The sequence below is a fragment of the Balaenoptera physalus genome, assembly GCF_965194825.1.
Source record: "Balaenoptera physalus genome assembly, chromosome: 8".
Lineage (NCBI taxonomy): Eukaryota > Metazoa > Chordata > Mammalia > Artiodactyla > Balaenopteridae > Balaenoptera > Balaenoptera physalus.
Genome location: NC_138887.1, coordinates 18,147,165 through 18,173,315, shown reverse-complemented (window position 1 = coordinate 18,173,315; position 26,151 = coordinate 18,147,165). Strand labels below are relative to the sequence as shown.

General features: G+C 46.5%; 2 protein-coding genes across 20 annotated transcripts in view; one reads left to right on the top strand and one right to left on the bottom strand.

Annotated features, from left to right (window-relative positions):
- KMT2E (lysine methyltransferase 2E (inactive)) overlaps positions 1–7,058 on the top strand; it is a 101,352-nt gene extending 94,294 nt beyond the window's left edge. For 4 of the 5 annotated variants that reach the window (XM_082473390.1, XM_082473392.1, XM_082473389.1 and 1 more), the window contains 4 exons: positions 192–280; positions 388–513; positions 682–773; positions 1,654–7,058. In XM_082473390.1, coding sequence (XP_082329516.1) covers positions 192–280; positions 388–513; positions 682–773; positions 1,654–3,156 — 1,810 coding nt within the window. In that variant the 3' untranslated portion in view covers positions 3,157–7,058. The remainder of the gene's footprint in view (positions 1–191; positions 281–387; positions 514–681; positions 774–1,653) is intronic. The other variant, XM_082473391.1, reaches the window with a different exon arrangement.
- The window catches only part of SRPK2 (SRSF protein kinase 2), a gene marked incomplete at its 5' end in the record, with an annotated part of 247,870 nt that overhangs the window by 15,577 nt on the left and 206,142 nt on the right, over positions 1–26,151 (bottom strand). For 5 of the 15 annotated variants that reach the window (XM_082473521.1, XM_082473514.1, XM_082473518.1 and 2 more), the window contains 6 exons: positions 4,723–7,959; positions 18,200–18,292; positions 18,649–18,741; positions 19,381–19,450; positions 24,311–24,418; positions 24,533–24,633. In XM_082473521.1, coding sequence (XP_082329647.1) covers positions 7,775–7,959; positions 18,200–18,292; positions 18,649–18,741; positions 19,381–19,450; positions 24,311–24,418; positions 24,533–24,633 — 650 coding nt within the window. In that variant the 3' untranslated portion in view covers positions 4,723–7,774. Of the gene's footprint in view, positions 1–4,722; positions 7,960–8,053; positions 8,121–18,199; positions 18,293–18,648; positions 18,742–19,380; positions 19,451–24,310; positions 24,419–24,532; positions 24,641–26,151 lie in introns of those variants that run through there. The other 10 variants (XM_082473524.1, XM_082473515.1, XM_082473523.1 and 7 more) reach the window with 8 other exon arrangements.

Sequence of the window (26,151 nt, the reverse complement as noted above, 5' to 3'; positions counted from 1 at the left end):
AGTTCTTCAAATAAATGAGGATAAAAATCTCAGTTTGGGGAGGTGTTGCGGGCTGGGGTGGGGAGCTGTTTTCAAAGCTTTTCCCCAAAGAGCAAAAGCCTTTATCTGAGAGGCTGTGTTGGCCATCAGGGGACACAAACTGATCTAGCCGGCAGCAGCTTTTGAACTGATGTTATGACTTGATTTTAAAGGACCGCCTCAACTTCAGTGGAGCAAGTGCGAGAGAGGAGTTATCAGAGAGCTTTACTACTCAGTGATCACCGAAAAGATAAAGATAGCGGTAAGTGAGCTTGTTCCTTTGCCAAAAAGTGGAGTCAGCTAATCACTCTGCACCCCCGTTCTGTGCTTCTAATGTTCTCTTTGGGTCTGCTTCTGCTTCATCTCTAGGGGGAGAGTCACCGTGTGTCCCATGTTCACCGATTCATGTTCCGTCTTCACCTTCATCTCATTCAAATCACATTCCCCAGTTGCAACCCAAGGGCCCAGTCCCTTCTTTCAGTGAACTTATGGAAGGTCAGTAAGCAGATGACCTGTCATGGTTGTTGTTTTAAAAACCTTTTCAGAAAGGAGAGAGCCTTTGTAAGACGTTGGTTTGAATAGTAGAATGTACGTCGAAGTGTTAGTAAAAAGCAGTATTTATCATGCAATTTTACATTTTCTGTGGTTCCTTATGCTTTACAGATCCTGATCCTGAAAATCCAGAACCCACGACTACAAGTGAATGTGCATCCCCAGATACTTCCCATTGTAAAAGCCCTTCAAAAATGAGCAAGGTAATAACGTTGACCTTTTAACGTGGCCCTTCAGAAAAGTGGATGGTAATGTGCACATGGAGGTTTTTCTGCTGTACCAAGGATCAGTTTCCTGATTTCTGGACACTTTTCCTGTTAAAGTTCCAATGTGCTGAACGTACTTCAGCAGCTTACACTTGCTCCAAGAGTTCCTTCCACCCCTTATCCTAGTGTCTAGGAAATTCATAGTCTTTTCATAAAATATTTGACCGGCCAATTAATTCTCTAAAAACAAAAGGTCAGGTGACATTCTAAATTTAAAAGAAATGCTGCCTCTATCCTGGATCATGAAGACATGATAATCCAGTGGGGCAATATCTTTGGAAACTAACGATGAGGAAATCTGAGATTGATTTTTTCTTTTTCCTTGAAGAACATCATTATATATTCAAGTAGTCTTAATCCTTGGATTACCTGTATTTGAACAATGGAAAAGGTATTACAAATGAAAACAGTTTGGGGGAGCAAGTTTATCTACCCCCAAGCAAATTTATCCTTAGGTGGAGTTTAGAAATTTCAATTATGGAATTGAAACTTGCCTGAAGTGTTTAAGTGTGGTTCTTTCAGAATAGCAGTCAGAGACAGGTTTCACTGCTCAGGGAAAAAAAGGCAGATTAATTTCCTTAACTTGTCTTCAGTAAGAATTCAGGGAATTCAGTTGAAGCTTACCATCAGAACTTGCTGAACTGCTTTAAAAAACTGGCTTTTTAACATCCCAAGCCTCTGTAGTTGTCCTCTCAGACCTCTTATTCCCTGCCCCCGTTAAAATTAATATTTAACTAACATTAAATACCAGTAATAACAAACCTCAATGTACGTAAAATGTTGCTTAAGTTTATATAAATTTGTTTTCTTCTCACAGCCTGGTTCACCAGGACCTGTAATCCCTGTCCAGCCACATGGGAAAATACTCACAAAGCCAGATTCCCACTGGGAGGGAACAGTTACTGGGTCAGAAGCTGAGAGCGGTGTCCCCCTGAAAACAGAACTCCATCAAAAACAGCTGTCAAGTAACACCCAGGCCCTTTCAAAGAATCACCCTCCACAGCCACTGGCGCGCAGTTCATCCGAGCAGCTTGCACAGAAGCTGCCTTCTGCGCCCGTGAAGCTGCACTGTCCTCCATCACCTCACGTAGAAAATCCTCCAAAGTCATCGACGCCTCACACGCCTGTACAGCACGGTTATCTTTCACCAAAGCCTCCTTCACAGCAGTTAGGCTCTCCCTACAGGCCTCACCATTCTCAGTCACCTCAAGTTGGAACCCCTCAGCGAGAGCCTCAAAGGAATTTTTACCCAGCAGCACAGAACCTTCAAGCCAGTACACAGCAGGCACCTTCTGGAGCACTGTTTCCACAGACGCCCTCAGGACAGTCTTCGGCAGCATACAGTCAGTTTAACCAGCAGAGCCTGGGCAGCACGGCACCGCCCCCTCCACCCCCTCCGCCCCCTTCCTCTTCCTCTTACTATCAAAACCAGCAGCCCTCCGCAAACTTTCAGAACTATAGTCAGCTGAAAGGCAGTCTTTCCCAACAAACTGTGTTTACATCAGGACCAAATCAAGCACTTCCTGGCACCACAGGCCAGCAAGCCGTCCCGGGACACCACGTTACTCCAGGGCACTTTCTGCCCTCGCAGAACCCTCCCGTTCACCATCAGACTCCCGCTGCTGTAGTCCCCCCGCCTCCTCCCCCGCCTCCCGCTCCAGGACCACACCTCGTCCAGCAACAGCCACACTCCGTAGCACATGGCGTGGGGCCTGTTCATGCTGTCACCCCTGGGTCCCACGTTCACTCTCAAACTGCTGGACACCATCTGCCACCACCCCCTCCCCCTCCCGGCCCCGCCCCGCATCACCATCCACCGCCCCATCCCCCCACAGGACTCCAAGGTCTGCAAGCACAACACCAGCATGTGGTGAACTCAGCCCCTCCACCCCCGCCTCCTCCTCCGCCTTCCAGTGTTTTGGCTTCTGGGCATCACACCCCATCGGCTCAAGCCTTACACCACCCACCTCATCAAGGACCTCCACTTTTTCCTTCAAGTGCTCATCCAGCTGTACCACCGTATCCCTCACAAGCTACACATCACACCACTCTGGGACCGGGACCCCAACACCAGCCTTCTGGAACAGGGCCACATTGTCCATTACCAGTTGCAGGTCCTCATCTCCAGCCCCAAGGACCAAACAGTATTCCCACACCTACCGCTTCAGGGTTCTGTCCTCATCCTGGCTCTGTGGCCCTGCCACATGGGGTTCAAGGACCTCCTCAGCAGGCATCTCCAGTGCCTGGACAGATTCCAATTCACAGAGCACAGGTGCCACCAACATTTCAGAACAATTACCATGGTTCAGGGTGGCATTAAAATGGACTCCAAAAACATTTTTTAAAATGTTCTGTAAGATAAACTGTATATTTCATATGTACCTGTTAAGGTACTTTTTAAAGCTTGTACATGAAACTTTGTATAAAAAAACAAAAACACCAGTGCTCTCTCATTGTATTTTTCCCATTTTTGCTTTTTAAAAAATTCCTTAAAAAATGTGCTGTTAAGCCAGTGTAGGTATCTTTTATTTTGTAAGTAAGTGAACATTCCAGCTGTTTTTCTGGCAGTAGATTTGATGCTACATGATCTTTAAATTTTATTGTTGGAATTAAATTCATTTAGTGAATGTTTTCTACATTATTTTATACATATGCATTAAATACACGGCTCAGTAATGGCAGTACAAGGATTTCCTTTCTATCAATCAGCAGTTCTGTGAGTGCATCTTATGTATAAAAAAAAAAAATGCAATACACATTTTTAGTTTGGTGTGAAGATGGCTCATTTTGTTTTATCGGTTATTTGCAAGCAAAATGTAATTTAATGTATAGATGATTTTTAATGTCTCCTGACAAACTGTAAATACTGCATTTCTTTTGCGTATATAATCGCTTACAGCTTTTCTCATTTGACATATAGCACTGTACATATGACATGTCTTTGCAAAACTGTGTGATCTTTGTGAAAGTAGTACAGTATATGGCCTTTAATTTCTCTTTTAAATATACTGTCACATTGAAGCACTGGTTGGGCATTTTAATTCATGTTAATAAACCACAATTATGTCAGTTTTACCAAATTGTCCTGTACCACTTCTGAGATTGGGGTCTGTTTATGCAAGTGTTTGTTTTTACAGAAGTTAGTTAGTTAGTTACCTTTTCCAGATAGAGTTTGTAAGGAGCCTTCCATGTTCTTTCGCAACTACTACCTCAGCTGGACTGGACCGCAGCGAGCGTCAGGAGGCGGTAAAGGCTTGTTCCTGGAACGTTCCTACATGTTATTTTGTTGCAGGAGCAGGAGCCATAAGAAACTACCGTGCTACGTAAACGCTACATACATTTACTTATATCTGACATCGTACAAAATGAATCCATTCCATTAAAGCATCCCATGATTCATCTATAGACTAATTTACAACTGTTTGAAAGTATGGAATATTTTACCTAAAAACACAGGACTATCTAATTTGTACACGTTAGGACATGACTGAAATGTCCTATGGATGAACCAAAATTAGTTGAAAACCTTAACATTTACTGTCTAGCTACAGTATTTAAAAGAGTAGCAGGAAATTTTACAAATTTGTTTTGGGTGTACAAAACTAAAGGAAAAAGGCATTTTTAGCTCTCTCAAGTGAAATGAAAATGGCCTCTCAAGTGAACATTTTATTGCTGAAATACAAAATGCTAGTTATTATTTTGGAATAATAAATTCTTTGTCTTCTACCTCTCAGGAGGATTAAGTATAAACCAATAGTAGTGACAGTATTTGTCAACACATATTTCACCAACCAATTACTTGACATAATTTGACACAGTATACAAATTCTGTGTATTGGAGAAAAAAGTAAACAGACTAAAAATGACTAAGATTGGCAGTAGTATGTCATGTTTTACACTTTTAATTTCCATTTCCTTTTGAAAACAGCTACATTAACACAGCTGTGTTTAGGGCTCAATCCTAATCAAGTTTTAGAAGAACTTAGGTCAACTTTGCCATCCTTGATTATCAAACAAGATTCTACTTACGGTATTTGCAAAAGAAATACGTGTCCACGAAGAAGTGGCTTTACATCATCCAGTCATCCACCGCCACCACCACCACCACCCCCCGATAGTTTCAAACAGAAGACAAAGTTAACTAGCATAGTGAACTATTAATATTCACACCTCTTTAAAAGGACTGTCCTAAAGATTTTAATTCCTCATAGTTTTAGATTTGCCTACTATACAAATAATGTATATGGAAGCTTTTCTGTAAACTGCATTAATTTCTAAAAAAATTAATGGGAGAAAACGAATTTGAGAAGTAATTTCACCAGCAGATACGAACTGAAGTTCTCTACCCCAGCTGTTAACTAGCTATGGATGATCCAAGTACGGGAAGAAGCAAGTTAGTAAATCAGTTTTCACCTAGAAAGCTAATGCTTTTTTGAAGCTCCTATTATATCCACTTTTCCTCTGCCTTGGGGCAGTTCTAATTTCCAGACAGCCAGCTTCTGAATCTGCTAGAATCACATATGTGATCCACTGCTTGTCATTTTCCATGATGACTTCACATGGACTAGAGAAAGGACAAGATAGGACATTCAACTAAAATCACTTGAGCTGGCTATAGTGTTTTGCATAACCAGTGGTTCTCGTTTAGCTTATATGCATTCATCATCATCAAGCCACCAAGAATCTGCTAAAAACCATACCATACCTAATACAAATGTATATTCCTTCTAGAACAATTGCTTTTACATTTATAAACTAGTTAGGCTATTTTATCCTAAATGAGAGATCCTTACAAAATACGTAATTATCTGGATTATTTTCTAACATGAGCCAAAACTGTATTAGACAAATTTCATTCAAGTGTGTCATAACCCTGATAAAAATTCTTACGGACTTAGGGAAGACATACACGAACTGCGTGGTTCTCGTGAGAATGGTTCCTGTGCAAATTCTGGATGGCATCACTGGTCTACAGCCACAATCTTTCACAGAACCTGCAAGGTCACCTACAGCCTCAGCAGAAAAACTTAGCATGCACATTTCATAAATGAATGGTATCTTCCACCTCACAGCGATACGATCTAATGCTAACTCCTAAGAGGATTACGTGTCTTGTTCCCTCACAGTGAATACTGTTAAAAAGAAAAAGAAAAAAAAAAAAACTGACAGTGTGCAAACAAAATGTAACTAGTATGTTTTTGATGAAACATGAATTAAAAAGGTTCACAGAAATTCTAGGTAATGGATCTATATATACTACAGCATCTTTTCTAGATCCATATCCTACCCTTACAAAACAATGAATGTTTTCCTCGTATTAAGCCTTAATGCATGTTCTACAACTACATTTCCTGCTACAGGAATGCTGATACTTCCTTTAGTTCTGGTTACACTACATTAAAAGGATAGCAAATGTTTATTGATTCTATCACTTCAAATATAGGCCAATGACCAAGGCAATGTCTGGGAAAAAAAACCCAAAACACTTTAATTTTTAAGACAACTGCAAGCACCTCAAACAATGGATTATTGTTACAACACTTGTTATCTTTTCACAATCTAGTTATTGCAAAGGCATATGGATAAATGTTAATGGACAAAGTCAAGAAAAACGAGGCACCTTGAGGAATGTAAAACAAACAAAAAAATTCAATCCACTGATTTCTAAAAGAGGCTAAATGTACCTCTATATATTACATTCTAAAATTGTATTGCCTACTATGGTTTGTGTTCTGGATTCTACAGTTTTAAGGAAATGCATAAACAAAATTGTGTGCAACCTGCAAAGGGAAAAAATCATTTTCTCAACTTCAATGCATGGAAAGACAATGAAAAAGCTTGTAAAATGTGTTGTAGCCACACACGGAACTGTCTCTGGAATGGTCCAAGCAATCCCTGTTACCTCTGAGATGTTAGTATTCTGCCCACTGCACTGCAAACTGTACATATCATACCTTGGTTCTAGACAAACACGAGCAAGCTTTTCCAAAAAAATATACGTATATTTTTTCATTCCACACACTGAACATGTTTCTCTTGTCCAATTTAATCTATGTAGAGTTTAACTTACAGGGCTTGGAGGAGGCAACACCACATGGTACCAGGCTACCACATTTTTAAAGGGAAATTGCTCTTTTTCCTTAAAAGTACCTTTAATTTAAAATATGCAAAAATGTGAGTGAATGGGAGTGCTAAACTATAATACGTATTTTAGAATGAGAAGCATGTCTTTTCTTTGCATAAAGTGCCATATAGGGAATGATATAACCCAGAGCCAGTTGTTTAAAATCCAAAGCAAAAGGACAGTCATGGAATGAAAGTGTGCACAGCTGCTCGGAGTAGTGAACGCCCATTACATGCAACTTCGGCTACAAAGCACTCAAGACTGGGTAGCTTTTCTGAAATTTGAGTCCCCATCCCATATTTAATGGAAATTAACATTTACAGGGTGCATTTACATACACTATAATACAGGAATGATGTCCCTTTGCCAGAAGATCAAATTGTACATTTCCTTGCTATTTCTTGGTTCCAACTTGATAATTTCTTAAGATTGTAAATTATATAGTACTCAGCTAAAATATTTCTTCATAAATAGTTACAAAACCTGCCAAAACACAAGGAGGAAAGTATTTTTCGTTCAAAAAAAACTGACATTTGAATGTCACACAACACAAGAAACAATGCTTAGAGAGACATGTTATTGTTTCCAGAAGTAAAGTGGGTCAGTAACTACTAAGCTGAAGACAAAAGACTGCCCTTCCCCAGGATCACAGTGCACAAAAAGCAAAATGTCAAACGACAGTACCTCAAAGCAAAATAAAAGGTCTGAGGATGAAGCCAGCTCACTTGTAATCCTGTTAAGAACGAGAGTCCCCCTTTAGGGCCAATGCACTGGACAACATGTGCCAGCTCAGAATGCGTGTGTGCAGAATCTGCTAAGAATTCAACCAAGGATGCCGAAGGCATTCGCCAGCTGAGGCTCGTTTTTCTGGAACCATTTCTAACATCGGGATCAGGAAATCTGTAAACTGTGCAGCATCTTCATGGGGCCAGCCATACTTTTCCACAAGTACATCAAAGAGGCTCCAGGGCTTCAGCTTGGTGATGTGTCGCAGTTCTCCTACAGGGAAAAACAGGCATGTCAAGAAAGCTCCCAGCTGCGCATTTCCCACTGTTGGTCCAGCCGTGTTCTTTACAATGAAGCAGATACCTACCTGCTCAACACTGCATGACAACAGAGGCCAGCTTTCCCACAGACGAAAATGTCACATTTCAAGTAAGCTTGGTGAATACAAACAAGGTTCATTTAAAAAGGAAGAATTCATGTGTATCAGTTCCAAGTTTCTTTAAATAAGCAGAGCATGCTGAGGACGCCCAGAATATTTTCATTTGCAAAGACTGACCGAGGCACTCTCTCCAACTTGGGATTCTTCGCAATTTGCAAATTTGCTTAGAAAAAGCTTTAAGATACATGCTATTTAAACTCCTTGGACCATTTTTTCTGCAGGTTACCATGCAAAGAAAGGGGAATCTTTTCCTCTGGAAGAGCGCTATTCAAGAGAACTTGACGGTAGTGATAGTAGAGGTGTACTTCATAGGTACTGTCCAATACGGTCGCTGCCAGCTCAATGTGGCTACTGAGCACTCAGAACGGGGTGAGTGCAACTAAGGAACAGAAGTTTAATTTTAAGTTAAGTTTAAATAGCCACAAATAGCTAGTGGCGACTGTACTGGACAGCACAGCCCTAGAGCCAGCCCGAATCAAATACCATTCATCTCCACACATCTGCTGTAAAATCTAAGCTATCAGGACATCAATTTATAAAGCCTGAAGTTATACTCTTCAAAATGCGCTAACTGCAGTATGAAAAGTGTGGGTCACGAGCAGCCCTGACAGAGTGACTGACAAGCTCGTAAATGGTCCACGAACTATAACAGCCTTGTTCGCAATAGGAAAAAAAGTTATTTTTAAAGTCAAAGTGCCAAGAGGACAGGAGGACTGTCACTAAGAATGACTCGTCTCCTCTGTCTGTTCACAGGAGCCGCGCACCGAGAGGCCTGCTCCGTTTGCCCCCCGGCTCCTCTCGTCCTGGGGCCCAAGCCGCCGACAACGGGCGCCCTCACACAGAGGCCAGTTCCCCTCTCCGCTGGCACCTGCTGTAACCTAACCGACGAGGGGTCTGTACACGCGATGCACTGACAGGGGGTCAGTCATGTGCTCACAAAGGTCTCCTCAGGAGGCCTGGTCCGCTCTACCCAGTTATTCAACTCAGTGTACACACACACCCCTCCTGTTTCTTTAATCATAAAGAAGATAAAAGGATATCACAGAAAATTACAAAAACAAAGGAAAAACGACTGGTAACCCACCCACGATGACCTTTCCTTTGGGCCTACACTCTTTCAGCTTGCGTTCTTATGAACTGGTCTGTCTACAGAGTAGTCATCACGACGCACACACAGTTCTGAATACAGAAATCACTAGAAGATATTTCTCGTGAAAGGGACTGGGTGTGAAGTCCGTTCCTGGCTCCCAGGTGAAGACGGGGGACAGAGTTAAGCGTGGAGGCTGCAGCTCAGGTCTACTGTCCCGAGGCAGGTGGACCTGCCATCTTAGAGGAGAAAGTGTTTCCTCTCCCAGCAGGAAACACAGTCCCCGTGAGAACAAGTGGGAGCGATCACTGAACGTTCGCCCCTTTAACCCAGAAATTCCCGCCGTAGGGATCCCGCCTAAGGAGATAAACCCTGGCACCCACCCACCCCGCCATGCCCCCACACTATGCTCACTGCAAAATTATATACACTCACAAAATTACAAGTGCTCAGTAATCAGAGAACGGTGGTCAAAAACACAGCCAGCCACAGTACACCCTCCTGACGAGGAGTAGTTAACAGTACGCAGTAACGTGTGGGAAAGTGTATGGTAACGTGTTTAGTAGTAACGTTAGTCAAAACTGTGTTCTACATACGACCCCAAGAGCCCATAAAGATGGAAAGCAGGTGCCCTGAGACACCGGCTTTGTTTTACAGTTGTTTCTTTCTCGTTCTGCATTGTCTCTAATGAAGCTCTATTGATTTTATAGTGACTGCTCGTCTCACCAGGGCGAGGTTAGAGCAAACTAAGAAAGCACACACACAGCACGGCGAAACCAGCTCCATGGGTGGAGACCTGGAATAAACGTGTGCCAGGTCTGCACATGAGAGCAACTGCTGAGCTCGGTCCACTCAGGCCCGCTCGGAACATGGGGATCTGCTCCTGAGGACGCAGTTCTCAGACAGACTAAACTCCATACACAGGCAACAGAGTACAATCTTCCATGAAAAGAGAGGTGCTTTACCATGACAGGTGCCTTAAAATCTACGTAATAACAGTGATGAAAACAATACAAAGGCTGGAAAGCTATACCGAACTAGCCCCTCCGATAAACTGATAAAAATGATTCCAGAGGAAATCCTAAAATATCTGACATACTTTTGACCAGGTAATCCCACACAAAAAACTGTATATGAAAAGATACTGTCTGTAATAGGAAAATATGCAGTATGCAAAACAGTCCTAAATATCAAGATACTGAATACATAATAATACTGCAATATAACAGAATAGTGCGTTGCCTTTCAAAAGAACAAATATGTGGATCATTGAGATAGGTGGTAAAACTCTATAATGCCAAGAAAGACGAAATAAACTCGCCTCGGCCCTATGATCCTAAGCACAACTTCTTATGTTCAATTCCATGATAAGAAGAAACGCTGTCTTATAAAACAGTTGATAAAGGTTACCTAAAAACAAACCCTAAGCCCCCAAACTTGCGCGTCTATTGCTAGAAACGCCAAGAACAGGTTCCTCTGATGAGTAAGGGCTTCAAGTCCATTCACCAACTCCAGACCGGCCCACAACACACCAGAAATGAGCCAACTCCACTCCCACCACGTATAAGACAAAAATAAAATAACCAGATAGTACAACATTTTAAAAATAATTTTTTGCTATTGTCCTATTGTACAAGTAGCTTTTACCTTGACAATTTTTTCCCTTAGGAAAATATACCAAGATATGTTTTGTTGAAACAAATTGTGCCAGTAACGAACCACTTGATTGTGACAGTCTTTTCTTTTTAAACCGTTTCCAGCCTTTCTTTCCTAAAGAATACTGAGTAATACTTAACCTTCCCTCGACGTCAGCTCTCACCCACACGCAGGCCACCCAGACACCAGCAAGGCCAGATGGGCAGCTGCCTCTCAGGCTTCCTGACCCACTCCGGAGGCAGAATCACCCTGACAGACCAGGGAAGGCGGACAGGGAGGGCCCCTCCCCCGGAGCAAAGGCTCTGGGAGGCCACTCGCCACGCCAGCCTCAGGCCCTCAAGGTGCTCTCTGAGGGAAAAGTTAAGTACTTCCTTTATACTCCTCTTGAATATTAAGTGATTTGTGAAGGGAAATGTATTGTGTTGACTATGACACTACAGCATTCCAGAATTACACACACAAGCATATGAGGTTTTACACCGCACACGGGGGACGAAAAAGGGAAATCCTGGTACTGTAACTCCTGGTAACTAGAAAAGAAACCATGATATGAAATAAATTAGGACAAATTTCAATAGCATACACATAGAAAGGAAACCTATCAATAAATACAGGTACAAAGCAAGACAAAAAAACACAAGAAATTTGAACAAATTCCTACAAAGTACATGTAGGTAAATATTTGAGGTGAAGATCTGTATTAAACCATACCTCCCACACATAAAATAGATCCTAGACCTAAGAGCTAGAACCATAAATTTTTGGAAGAAAACTGAAGAATAAATTTTCATGACCTTGAAGTAGGCAATGGTTTCTTAGATGTGATATCAAAAGCACAAGTAACAAGAAACAGAAAATTGGACGTCATCAAAATTAAAAACCTTTGTAATTCAAGTATCACAACATGTGCATTCAAGAGAAATGAAAACATTATGTCCACACAAAAACTTGTACATTGATGTTCACAGCAGCGCTATTCATAATAGCCAAAAAGTGGAAACAACCCAAATGTCCATCAACCGATGGAGAAACCTGATGTGGTCTATCCATACATAAAAAGAATGGAGTATTGATTCATGCTGCCACATGGACAAACTTGGAAAGCACTAGAGTAAAGGAAACAGGCCATCACAAAAATCGACATATTGCATGATTCCATTTATATGAACAATCCAGAACAGGCAAATTCACAGAGACAGAAAGTAGATCAGGGTTGCCAGGGGCTGAGGGTAGGGGGATGGAGAGTGAGTGCTAATGGGCCCAGGGTTTCTTTGTGAGGTAACGAAAATGTTCTAAAATCAGAGACTGGTGATGGTTGCATAGCTGTGTGAATATACTAAAAACTACTGAATGGCACACTTTGGAAGGGTAAATTGTATGCTGTGTAGATTACACTTCAGTAAAACTGTTACTGAAAAACTGGCACAAAGCATACAACAAAATAACTTTACAAGAATTCCAATGCTGTGTTAAAGGATGCAGTAAAAACAAACATCTCACACTACTGACGAGCTCATCATACTAAATGATAGGAATAAATGGGATGAACTATAATAGAATTTACCTGAACCTGTTACAACAATTTCATTTTTTTTTTTTTTTTTTTTTTGCACCACACGCTCAAATTTAAATGAGTAAAACAGTAACTCAAAGCTACTCTCGGCTGTGGCTCATGGTCTGTTATTCCCCACATACCTTTGCTGTGTGTTCTGTGTCACTACAGCCAGCCTCCAGGCTGCAGCACTGTCACTACCACGCACTATCTCCACCACAGCTCTCGCCGGGAGGCCCCTCACACAGCCTCCAAGCAGGGACCCAGGGCAGAGTGAGCCTGCCGTCAGCGACGGCAGGACGACGAGCGTTAGCAGCACTGCCCCAGCACCGAGGGCCAGCCACCGCCCCGCTTCCAGCCCACAAGGACTTCCATCTGAAACAAAGACTGGGGGCTCCCCCGGCGGTGCAGTGGTTGAGAATCTGCCTGACAATGCAGGGGACACGGGTTCGAGTCCTGGTCCGGGAAGATCCCACATGCTGCGGAGCAGCTAAGCCCGTGCGCCACAACTACTGAGGCCCATGCACCTAGAGCCCGTGCTCCGCAACAAGAGAAGCCACCGCAATGAGAAGCCCGCGCACCGCAACGAAGACCCAACACAGCCAAAAATAATAATAATAATAAATTATAAGAAAATAAAAAATAAATAAAACAAAGACTGGACTCAGGTGAAGGCTTTCAAATGTACTAAGTCGGCAGGGAGCCACCTTCACCAGGCACCACCTGCCAACCTGGGCTCCGGGCAGCAGGCAGGGAAGGAAGCAGACGGAGCCCCTGCTGGCACGGAGCTCAGCTTCTGAGAGAGAGTTTATCACAGAGAGGGAAAACCAGAACTCTTGTAACACAGAATTAGTGCTTCAGATAAAATTAGAGTTAAAGCAGTTTATGTTTTAAAAGTTTTGAGACTCACTAGTATGAAGAAACTTTTCTAGTTATTTCCAGAATCCAGCTCCCGCTGAGACCGGCCCAGTTCACACTTCCCCGCAGGCCCATCTCGGCGTCCAGCTCCTACAGGACAGAGTGAGGCCTCGCTGAGCCCTGCGTCCTTCCTCCCCAGCGTCTCCAGGCCAGACGCGCCTCAAGTTCACAAACTGCTCTAAGCCCACGTGTGCAATCTGCCTGTCTTCACTGCCTACGCCATGTGGAAATGCTATGACCGAGAAGGTTTTAAACTTGAAGCCACGAAAATCAAGTGGGGCAGTGACCATCCTATCCTGTATGGGCCAAACGCCACAGAGGGGCTTTTCTCTTCACAGAAATAAGAGAATCTGTTGATTTTTAGGTAATTCTGGAGCTAAGTTAAAATCATTCTAACAAGTTTCATGTCAACATTAAAAATTAAGAATAGTGCCTCTTTTAAAACCCAGCTCCTGGGATTTCCCTGGCGGTCCAGCAGCTGGGACTCCACGCTCTCACTGTTGAGGGCACAGGTTTGACCCCTGGTCAGGGAACTAAGATCCCACAAGCAGCACGGCGTGGCCAAAACAAAACAAAACTAAACTAAACTAAAAGCCCAGCTCCTGAGTTTCACCCTCCTTTCTCACCCCCTCCTACACTTTTCCTCATCTTCTACTGGACACCACTTATCCTGTTGCCGTCCCTGCAAATGTACTCCTTTGGCTACACAGAAGTTTCTTGCATGCTCTGAAATTCTGCACTGTGTTCAAGAGGTCTTTGGTCTGACACATACTATCACTCACCTATATGACAATACACTCAACGCCCTCATCTAGGATCAGGTAGTCTCTCCTTTTTAACGTTACCCGTCTCCTCTCACACTTCCATTCTCAACACGCAGCTTCTCCTAAATGATGGCTGCTGATGGCTCAACAGAGTATCTGCTTGGTGGCACACTGAGGTGTGCTCCTCGCTGGACTGTTTTTCTCGCCATCACCTGAGGACTGGGACACTTTCCCGGGTTTGTGCCTTAGTCCATTCAGGCTGCTATCACAAAATATGACTGACTAGGGAGTTACAAGCAACAAATTTACTTGTCACAGTCCTGGAGGCAGGGCGCCAACATGGGCGGGTGAGGGCCCTCTTCCAGCTCAGAGATTTCCTGTGTCCTCAGGTGGCGGAGGGGCTAGCGAGCTCTCTGTGTCTCTCCGTAAGGCACTACGTCATCCATGCCTTTACACGCCATCCATGCCTTTACATGCCTTCCAACAGCCCCGCTCCTAACACTGTCACCTTTAGGGGGTCAGGAACAGGTTTGGAGGGACCCACTCAGACCACAGCAGAACAGCCTAGGGACAAAATCCACAGAGGTGCTTAACTTCTGTTGGGCCACAGCTTGACACCCTGACCAAGATGGCTTTCCTTAAAGATCTTTGGTGGCTAATGCCCACACCCAAAGGAATGACCAGCAGATTAAACCCTAACAGGCTGAGGACAGTAATTATACTCCCAGCCACAAAAATCCAGCTCAATTTTAATAAAATGCCTGGCCAAGAAATAATTTAAACTAGGAGCAGTCATTTTACCCTGAATTGTAAGCAAGAAGACGCCACTTAGCTGCGTTTGATGTTTAGCTTTAATGCACAGACCCCGCTCTTCTGCCCTGGCCTCGGGGTGGGGATGAAACCTGCTTTCCACCCAGGAGAACGAGAGCAGGAAGACCTGCTGCTCAGCCCTCTCCAGTCCCACTGCTTGCCAACGTGATGGAAGCAAATTAAGAGCAGTTTTCAATTTCGCCTTTCTCTATCAGTTCTGGCACAAAGGTATTTTAGAAAAAATTTTAAATGGATACATTTAAGAGCCCATTATTTCCAAAACGTATATTCACTCTCCTTACTGGGGCAGGCAATGCCAAAACACATTTTTTTTTTTTTTCAAAACACATTTTTAATGCAACCAATCACTCCCCTCATCCCAAGGGGCATGGTGAAATCGACTTCAGGACAGGCCCTCATTCGTACTGTTCCCGAGACTTCTGTGAAAACCCTAAATCCCTTTTGAGTTCCACAGTTACCATAAACAAACAATCATCAGGAAAGAACTTAAGTCCCAATTCCCAGTCATTTTAGGGGATTTCTTGCCTAATCATCCAAAGGAAGGAAAAAAGGACTCTAGTCACCACAGTAACACAAGTCCATGTGTTGTCGGCCTATCTCTACCACGGATGCCAGATGCACTTCAATTCCACAGGCCACCTTCAAACAAGCTCCTCAAAACAGAGCCCACGCACACAACTCCTACAGCACACGTACGTAACAGTGTGATGATGGAACAGCAAGGTTCCGCGCAAACACGGTATACTCCCGTCTGGGCGCAGGCAGTGGTCCACCTGTCCGAGGAGTAGGGCGCTTATGGAAAGGCCGGTGTGAAAGCCGCCCTCCAGCATGAGGGACCCAGGACAGAGAGCTGTGGGCTGGAACCAACCACCCGCCGACATCAGTCCCCCAGGCATCGCTCATCAAGTCCGCTGAAGGAGCCCCACAGGTGGGATGAGGAGAGGGCTCCAAGCCCGCTGCTGGCTCTGGGCTGGGACTCAGCAGGCGTTGCCCCCAGTCCCTGCAGCCCAGACCAGGGGCAAAGCCTAACAGGAGCAAGAGTCTCAGAGCAGCCATCTCCACGAGCAAACCCGACCACAGGCTGCTGGCAGGGGTACCTTCAAATCATTTGCCTGACTTCATTTTCTCACCACTCAGGGGCCCCCCCTTTTGTTCCTTTCAACTTCTTCCCCACCGTGCACAGCACTGGTTCCTCACCCACAGACCACGGACAGAGACGGCAGAGCCAGCCACCCTAAACAGCCCCCGCGCTACAGAGGAAAGGGCAGCAGCGGCACAAGTAAAGCAACAGTCCTCGTGTGCCTCTGCCGGCTGCTGGCCCTCACCCCGCCTGATGCCTGAGGTGGGGAAGGAGGCTCCCGCAGCCCACTCTGCTCGAGGATCAGGGGCTGTGGGCCACAGCCCTCCCGGGCCCTCTCCCTCTCCCTCCGGGGCACCCGCAGGCCGATACTGCTACTTGCCTGACAGATCAGGCTGCTAGCTCCTGGCTGCCCTCCCCACCTGACAATGGTGAAAGCTACAGCTGGGGGCAGGTCATCTACCAGCCAAGTCCTCCTGAGGCCCAGGCCATCTCCCATAGGCTCTGAAAACATTCTGAAGTGTGGAAGAAGGCGTCTGCTTTGATTAAAATAAACACGACTCCCCAAGCCACGCCATCCCAGGCCAAAATAATCCAGAGCTTTCCCTTGCTTCAACTATGTTCAAATAACATTTTCTGGAAATTTCCTAGGAAACAGCCTACTCTCTCAGTCATACTGCTGTCCAGTTCACAATGCGCACAGCATTATCCTGTTTATAACTCTGCTTCAGCAATAACGGAAACAGTTCCTAATGCGCCGCGTGGTGCAGACATCCTCTCACGCCTCCTTGTATCAAGGATGCACTCACTGGAAGTCACCCCCGCTGACAGCCTCGGAGACGACGTGACACGCCGTGCCCAGCCCCCCAGCATGCTCCAGCCCCAGCTGTGCCACTGAACACACTGCCCTGAGCACGACTTGAGACTGCGTGAGAGTCTGGGTGTGGCAGGGGACCCCTGTACCTGCTTAAGTGACCCAGACTCGAAGACCAGAGTCTCAGAACGAAAATTAATACGTGTCCGAAGAACATTTTTCCTCGACAATTTTTTTTCCTCTGATGAGCTTTAAAAAGGAAATAAGATATTGCATCCAGTTACATATTTCACAGGTTACCCACGGGTATTCCCAAAAAACCTAAGAGTTGCAGTCAACGCACTCAGAGTACGTGAGCAGGAAACCACTGTCTTGGCATGGTTCGCTCTCAGGCCTCATGCATTCACGGGGAGATGGAATTTAAGGGGTAAGACAGGACTGGTTAGCTGAACATCACCAAAGTATATCATAAAAGGTTATTACTCTACAAGAATTCCTTATCTCACAGGAAAGTAGAAAGTCAAATTGGTTTTCCAAATTTGGCTAAAGCAGGGGAGATAGAGTATCTAGTACTTGCAGAAATTTCTAGAAACTCCATGTCCCACTCACATCAACTTTAAACAGTTCTTTTTTAACGGGAATTGCACCCCCCCCTCCAAATCAAAGCTGGAAAAACATGAGTTAAGAGGACTATCTATGCTCACATCAAAGACTATGGCATTGGGGAAGGGCTCTGTAAAAATAAATTCCCCAGGGCTTTTTAAAAAAAATTGATCACTAACTAGGGACTACATAGGGCAAAGAGAGTTGTTCGAGGTCATGCCAAGGAAGATCAACGAGAACTGTAATATTAAAATAAATCACCTACAGTACAGTGTGAGGTAATGCACTGGGAGAAGAGCATCTGATTTATAAGAATGTGAGGCACACAGGACTTCACAGGCCCACACCCCTACAGAAACAGCTCAGACACATGAGACAGGACGCAGATGGACAGTCATTAAGTCCAGTCTCTAGGCCACCTCTGCTCCACTGCAAAAACACTCTGGTTCCAGGAACAATGTGGAAAATGGAAAGGTAAGCCTAGCTGCTTTCTAAAAATCATTTAAACTCTTTTACAAATACTTGAATACATGGATTGGTGCTTAGAGTAAAGGAGAGGTGTGGAGGAGGTCAAAGGATTTTCGGAAGATTGTTCTCTTACAAAATCCTTATTCCACAGATATCAGATGATTCTTTATTTCTTGAGGGCCTTCTTCAGCAGACTCCCCCAGCGGTAAGTCCAGATCTTTCTCCACTGCCCAAACGCGAACACACAATTTCTCCTTTGGGAGAGGATTACGCTGAAAATTAGTGTTGCATAAATACCGTTACCTTTTCTGGTGAAAAACTCCTTGGAATATTTCCCCAACATAGCGTATTTTCGAGGGACTTTCCCCAGCAGTTCAATGATCAATGCTATGTGATCTGCATTGGGAAACATTGCCAGCAAAACAGAAACACACGACAATTTAATCAGTACACTGCATGCAGACATTGCCATCGCCCGCGCAGACAGAAACAGAGCGCAGCGTCAACAAGCAGAGCACAGGCTCTGCCCGAGTGGCCAGATTCAAGGCACCGCAGAGGAGCTGATGCACAGGGCGGCCGCAGGACGGGGCCAAGCAGGGGCTCCTTCTCGACTCTGAAGTCAGCACAGGAATTCTGCTGGGCTGCTTTTGGAATTTAGGAGAAAGGCCTTTGTCACCATTAATGCTACAATCAGCAGCTGCTATTCCATTTCTGTCTGCATCGTGGCGCTTTTCAAAAAGAAGAGGTACTACCTCTGCGATTGAAGAATTCCCGAGAATATTTTCCAGATAGAGCAAAGTGCCTTGGGATACTGCCTAGCAGCTCTATGATGTGGGCTATGTGGTCTATGGAGGAGAGAAAAAAAAGGATACGGGAATGGGAGGGGCAGAGGGAAGAAGGATGGGATAAAAGAAGAGGGGGAAAAAACTGAAATTAGTAAAAAATCAGAAATAGATTCAAATCAACAATGTCTGCAGCACATCCATGCAGAGGCTTCTGGGACTGGCAGGCCTCAGGCCCCGTCTGGAGCATTAACAGTGACTGACGCCAGCTCACCCCAGGCTACCCCAGCATCGCAAGCTAATAAGCATGGAGATGGTCAGGTCTGCAGATGGGAATTCAAGCCAGAGTTCCCTGGTTTTAAATTCAGCCCCCAACAGGACAGAGAAGTGGGCAGCAGATCAGTGGACAAAAGGTCCACGGAGAGGCTCCGGGTTCGTCCGGCCTGTCCTCTCCCGGCCAGCTGGGCTCAGGCCTGCGGGGGCGGGCTGACGCCCGAGGGCTCTCCAAAGCGTCGCCGGTGCCAGGAGGCTCTGCCCAGTCACTGCAGCTGAGGGGGCTTCAAGCTCAAAGGGAAAGCATCTGAATTTGGTGCTTGAAAACCAAAACACAGCTCTATTTCGGTGCAAAAAGACAATATTCTCCAGAAGTTCAGGACTCTCAGGAGACCCGGACTGAGGTATTCAGCAGGCAGCAATACTCACCTTCGTCTCTGGAATAGTCTTCCCCAGAATGCGGTTCAAACAAATAATCTCCCGTTGCCAGCTCAAATGCCTAGGATACAACAGATGACATGCTAAGCGCTTCACAGAGACGGGCCCCAAGCCAGCAACTTTTTCTGGTACAAGAGACCTACATTTTATGAGGATCTGAATCAAACCAAAGAGTCTCCTGAAAGGGCTCAACACCAGGCTTTCTCTTCTTCCCAAAAGTTCAAAGAAGCTTCAGAAATATTCTTGTACCTCTGCTGCACTTTGCAGGAAGCAGCCGGGTGCAGGCGTGGCCAGAGCACTGCACTTTAATCTGAACAGCAGAACGAGGGCTCAGTCCAAGGTCCAGGTCTGTCTGACCCCAGAGCCCAGCTGCAACCCGCAGGCTAACCTGGCCCTGGACCACGGGTGCGGCTGCTCTCCTGAAGCAAAGACCTTCATGTCTTAGCAACCGGGGGCTCCTTTCAGCAACTCATCGTCACTTCATTCACTTCTGACTCAACCAAAGGACATTCTAGAACCAAAGAAGCCCCTCTTGCTCTGTCCCCTGGGGCCAGGAAGAGGCAGACCCCCGTGCAGCCCGCCCGAGGGCGGCCAGGAGAGTGGCTTCCTGGTTACAGGGCTGTGCCCACCAGGGTGCTGGGGTCGGGAGGGAACGGGAGGGGCACTGCTTTCCCACTGCTGCCACTAAGCCCACTTCCTTTGTTCATAAAATCATCTCAGGACTATGAGCTTTAACTTGCTAACAAGACATAAAAATGACAACTGCTATCGCTCTGTTGATCAAATACCATGCTTTTTTAAAAACATGTTTTAAATGAGAATTTAAAAGAAGTTTTAAAAAGAACAAGCTAAATCCCGTTTTTGGTTTTTCCCATACTTACTTCTCTTGCGCGTTAGATCTCGCTGTTCTGGAGGCCCTCAGGGGCCATCCCCGCTTCACCGATGCCTGTGGGTCAGTGGCCAGGGCACCGCCCGCTCCTCTCAAGGTACCGCCCTCCCCACGGGCGCCTCGATGAGCCCCACCGCACCAGCCCACCCTCTGTGCTTCTGTCGAGGATGACAGGGCGTGGGCGGGAACCATAGGGGAAGTCTCGTCTGCCTGGGGCGGGGCCTCTCTCACAAACCCAGGTGGGCGCGCTTAGCCCAGGACCACATCTCTTCACCTTGTATTCTTCTTTTTTAAGAAAGGAGGGAAGTGGGATGCCAAGCCTGTTGCCAGCTACCCTGTGACGAGCACCAGTTCATAACTTGGGATCCCTGCCCTGAACCAGACCTGGGTCTGATGTGCCCAGTCTCAGCACAGAGTACGTCAGGCAGTCGTCTAGGTGCTGCAGGGCCTCCCCGCTCCACCCATCAAGCAATGAAGATACTAGGGCCAATCCCACATCAGGGTAAAACACCTCACATTTGGCCACAGGTCCATGGGGAACAAGTGGATGACACACTGAATGGCCAGAAGCGTCTTTCTCATCTGGGACACAAGCCAAGAGAAAAGGGTGAAACCCTAATGGAGAGAGAAGACCCAGAAGTCGCGTGACGCAGCCAAAGGGGAGCGCCAGCTGCTCTTCACCGTCCTTGGGGCCTCCCTCACTCTTCTAATTAATGTTCAAAAACATTTCAGTCTGGTTGTATGTATTTCTGACAGCCTGGCACTAAGATATGTCCACTGAGTGTTCTTTGAAAGATGACCATGTTGATTAACACCCATGTATTTCCAAGGAAACACAAGTTGAAGAAGCCTATCAATGAAATGGTTTAGAAGAAAAAAGGAAGAGGCAAGATGAAGGCTCCCCCGTCATGTTGTCGGGTCCTGATTCTCTGAAGCATGATGAGATTTTTCTTAACAACTAGGACACAGACAGCAGGGTAAACACACATCACAATGAAAACATCAGCCTCTGTACTTTACAACTTGCATTTATGCTGGCAACTATGAAACCATGAAAAATTATTGCCTTCAACTCAGTAAGTTACTCTCAATATAACCTCTATTATTATTGTTTATTTTTAATACTTGGGAACTATGTACTCTGTACTCGGCCCAACCGCCTCAGAGAGCTTTCCCTTGGACCAGCCTCTGTCCTCAGGCTCTGGGGAGACCAGATACCTCCCTTCCTGAAATGCCATCATCCCACGTCAAGTATCCCATTCTGAATAAATAAGGTCACGTATGCCTTCTGTGATGTGACCACTGCCGAGAAGTTTGGTGAAATGGGTCAGACTGGCTTTTCTTGTCTCTACAGTGCTGACTGAGGCTCACCATGGAACCCACGGGAAGACGCCTATTCAGGGACTCTGAAACACAAGTGCAGAGCGACCAATGCCGGGGTCCACACGTAATTTTTAGATCATGCACACTTACATCTGGAGGGCTCCAAAGCTCAAGAAAAGAAAAAGAGATTCCACACCTGACACAGCCCAGCTGCTCTGCCTCATGGCGCTGCCCCTGCCCAGTGGTGAAAGCTCTCCCTCCTGCCAGCAGCACAGGCGCTTACCAGTGAACATGGCTACCAGCCACCACTCTCGGCTCCACTAGCGTCTCTGTAAGATTTGATGCCCTTTATAACAAAGAACCCTGGGCTTTACCACCGAGAACAATCTGGAGCTTCACGACAGCTTGGTATTATGAATTTAATGTACCGTTACCTACTTAAACCTCAACAGCAGGGTGGGGTGGGCAGAGACGCCTCACCTTCACCAGGTTCTCTACGAAGAACAAGAGGGGACCTCTCAGCCACGGCCTCCGGGGAGGGGGGAGTGGGGAATGAAGGCTTGCCCCCACTCCCAGAAAATCACCCTTAAACTGATTAAAAAGAACTTCCTCAGCAGCCCTAGAAGTACTGAGAGACCTTACGCTTCACTTCTTGGGAAGCGGGAGGCAAAGGAGACGGAGTGAGCGCTTCTCCGCGGGAGTCTGCTCTTGACGCTGACGCCACCGCCCACAGCAACTGCAGGGCTCAGCAGGGCAGGAGGCTGCGTGGAGGGGCGGACCCTCATCTCACAGAGGCCAGACAGAAAGCCAGGTATAAAACTGTACTGACAGCTCCACCATTATCCTACTACATCTGTGATCTTGTCCTATTTTTCTGGTTATATCACCAAAATTTAACACCCCGAATTAGAAGCACAGGATTTCAGAGCTGAAAGACTCTGCAGAGTGTAAGCGAGGGCAGCCCCGACACAGCCCCTTCTGTGCTGCTGGGGAGGAGGAGGGCCTGACCTCACCACACCCTGAGGTTCAAAACCCCTGCAGCTCCCACTGCTGACGGCGCCCCCTTCTGCTGACCTGGCCGCTGCCTCCCACTGCTTCCAGCCCCCAGCCCCCTCCCCGCTGCCCCCCCCCCGACTCGCCCACAGGGAGCCTCACCCCTGCCCACACAGCAGGCCCTGCGTTCTAAGGAACCATGACACGTCCACCAATTCTCTCTCTCTCTCTTTTTTTTAATTTAAAAAGAGTTATTAAAAAGAAAAAAGGCTAGAGTGGCTACCACCCCCCACCCCCTGGCCTCTGGCTCATGATCTCCGACCCCTGCCCTCCTCCCACTCTAATAACCTCCCTCATTCAGAAGTCAGCCCCCCACCCCCCACCCCCCACCCCCGGGCCAGCCCAGCCATCTGGTCTACCAATTCTTTTAACCCTCCTTTTCCATACCTAGCAAGGCAAGGGCTCAGTTTTTGATACGTAACTGAGAAACTTAAAATTATTCTCTGGCATCACCCATCAGAGCAACATGGGAACAGAAAGGCACACTGTTCTAGATCTGTTGGGCCATACTGGCTGCAAACTTGAAAAAAACAGAACATCCCCTTTTTTCATGTTGTTTTAGCACGACTTGCTAACAGTGCTATACTTTAGCATCAGAGGACACACCCAAAAGAAGTACTACATTAATCCTTGAATAACAGACAATTACACTTACTCTGCATTGTTTTTTTAGTGAGAAGACACGTACCAAGCTTTGCACACATGCCATGCCCTTTCATTTAAATATCAGAGGAGAATTTGGAGAAAAAAATGAGGAAAGCATGAAACCACGTGAAGCAAGAGACACATGCATCCCCTTTTCCAACAAAGGACTACAAAGCTCAGCCCACTAAGAGGAAGGTGACAAACTGACCAGGAAACAGGACCAAGAGAGAAACTGGATCTGGCTTAGGGACGAGGGACCATTCGTGCTTATCGGTTCACAGGTAAGGAGTAGGTGAGAAGAGGCACTGGTGGGGCTGAGGAGAGTTTAGACACAACCAGACTTTTGATGCACACAAGTGGCAGTAAAAATGGCTACATCATACTGGAGAAACAAGAGGCATCCTGAGGCCCTGAGGAAAACCATCGCTGAGCTGCCTAAGGGAACAGACTGGTCAAAAAGGGTACAGGCGGCTGCTGGTGCCTCAGACATGGCTGGACACAGCCTAGAGCGGTAAGCCACAACAGTCTCTAGATTTTGCTTAACAGAAGGAGAGAGATTAAACACTGGTATGTGGGGAAATCCTCTCTCTCCAGTAAGGAGATAAGGTCTGTCAGAACCCCTCAGACGACCTTCCCCTAAATCACAGCTGTCTCATCTTCCTTCACAGCCTGAGTGAGGGGGAAAACTGCGTACAACCTGCAAGCTTTCAGGAGCCAACAGGAACTCCTTGAAGTCACTGTCACCACAGTGGAGGTCTGATTCTCGGGGCCGTGGGCTACAGAGGGCCTCGCGAGGTCGTCTCTCACAAGACCAAACCAAAACACACAGCAGGACACGCCAGAGAAGGTCTCTTAAGATACCCAAGGCAGCCACCTTCCCCTCACCCACCCCTCAGTGGACAACCTTCACGGTCAGAAAGCTTAGACCACAGGCCCTGGCGAGGCTGGCCCATCACGGGAACTAAAAGGATGAGCCTTTACACAGAGGAAAATGGCAAAGGTCGTGCTTACCATACACGCCGTACTCCAAATGTCAGCAGGGGTACTGTAACCTGCTCCTATTAAAACCTCTATGGATCTATACTGACGCGTCTGGATGTCTTCTGTGAAGTGTTTATGCTGGAAGGGAACAGACTGCATTACCGTGGAGGAACACAGACATCAAACGAGAGAAAAAGCATCTTCTAATACATGATCACAACCGAAATGTTTTAGAAAGAAAACTCTACTTACCACCCAGCAAGCGTTTCCCAGGTCAGCAATTTTAACTCTAATTTTATCTGCATTCCGTGGGTCCAAGGGATTCACCAACAGGTCGGCTGCCCGGGTTTTTGCTGGCATGAGCAAACAGCAGGACAGTTAGTGCCTGGGATAAGTGGTTTGCATGTGTGCACACAATGCTTGCTGGGCACAGTCTCCTTTTCTAGAAAAGTGGTGGGTGATCATTTAGGCCTGGAATCCTGTAAGTTGAACTCGACAGAATTTAAATTCTTGGTCTCCATCCCCGGAAAATACTTCACAAGAGAGCAAATTGCCCAGGGACCCCATGGACACTGCCTTGCCCTTTCTCCTTTCTCCCGATCCTTCACCGAGCAGGTCAGCCCTGCTTGGTTCCTGCATCTTTTAGCTGCTCCTCATTAGGCCACGCCAGTTCCCTAATGGACCCCGTCTAGCTCAGAAGTGCGTTATTACTTAATGTGAGGGTAGAGAGGACGCTCCCCAGGGGGTGCCCATCCCTTCCTAAGTGGCCCACAGCCCTCACCTCTCCCTCTGCCTGGGCCGAGCACAGAGACCTCAAGAGTTAGATGATGGCCGATTAACAAATACAGATTAAAGGCAGGGACTAACCAATTCTGGTTTAGCTGTGGACAAGGAACACTCCAGAAGAGAGGTCTCTTGAGACGGCCCAGGCCCTCTGAGGTCCCTCACGAACTTGTCAAATACTCAAGCCACTCTCAACCCCCAGGAACCCTGAGGAATTCTCAACAGTAGGCACGGGGCCGGGATTCTCAGGGCTGCGGGGCCAGAGAAGCTTTTCAGACAAGCACAGACCAGGCCTGCAGGAAGCACAGTTAACCAGGCGGCAGGGACAAAGAAGAATAATGTGGTGAGGCCCAGACAGAAAATGCTGAAATGACTCAGCATCTCCATCAAAACTCAAACTGACCGGCAAGCTGGGATTTCTGGTAAAGATGAGATGTAACCATGGCTTTTCATTCATTTCAGAAGTAATTCTGAAATGGTACTCACAGACAAAACAGAAAAGCCCGCTCAGGGCAGAATATTAAACACCCTTTAGCTCACTCGAAGGTGGGCACTGCTGGAATGACTGTCCCTCCTCTGGGTAGACCCGTGCTGTGGGGCTCGGCACCCCAGGTGGGCGGCAAGGCCAGGCTGCATGCGCCGTGAGCAGGACCCGGGACCTGGGGCGCCCACAGAGCTCCCCAGGAGGGGCCAGAAGATGCAAGAGAACTCTGGCAACGTTTTAACCCTCAAGACCTGTTCCTCAGACTTACGGATCAACGCAAGCCAGCCAGGCACGCACGCTCCCTTCCTGCTATCTGCCCTGCGCCACGCCCCTCTGCATGAGGACGGCGATCCACAGGGCGGCCTCACCAAAGGCCGGGTGTGAGCCGAGGAGAAGAAGCACAGGGAGTCAGGAATGGTGAGAAGCACGGCAGCACAAAGACCCACACAAAGAGGCAAGGTGTTCACGCGGAACAGGGAATGGGCTGAGAAACCGAGTTCTAGAAGAAGCATAAAAATGCCGACCCAACAGACAGATGGCCAGCACTGGAAATGGCTCAGATGAATCCCTCATGTCATTTAATAAAGGAGACTCGGCAGGCAAG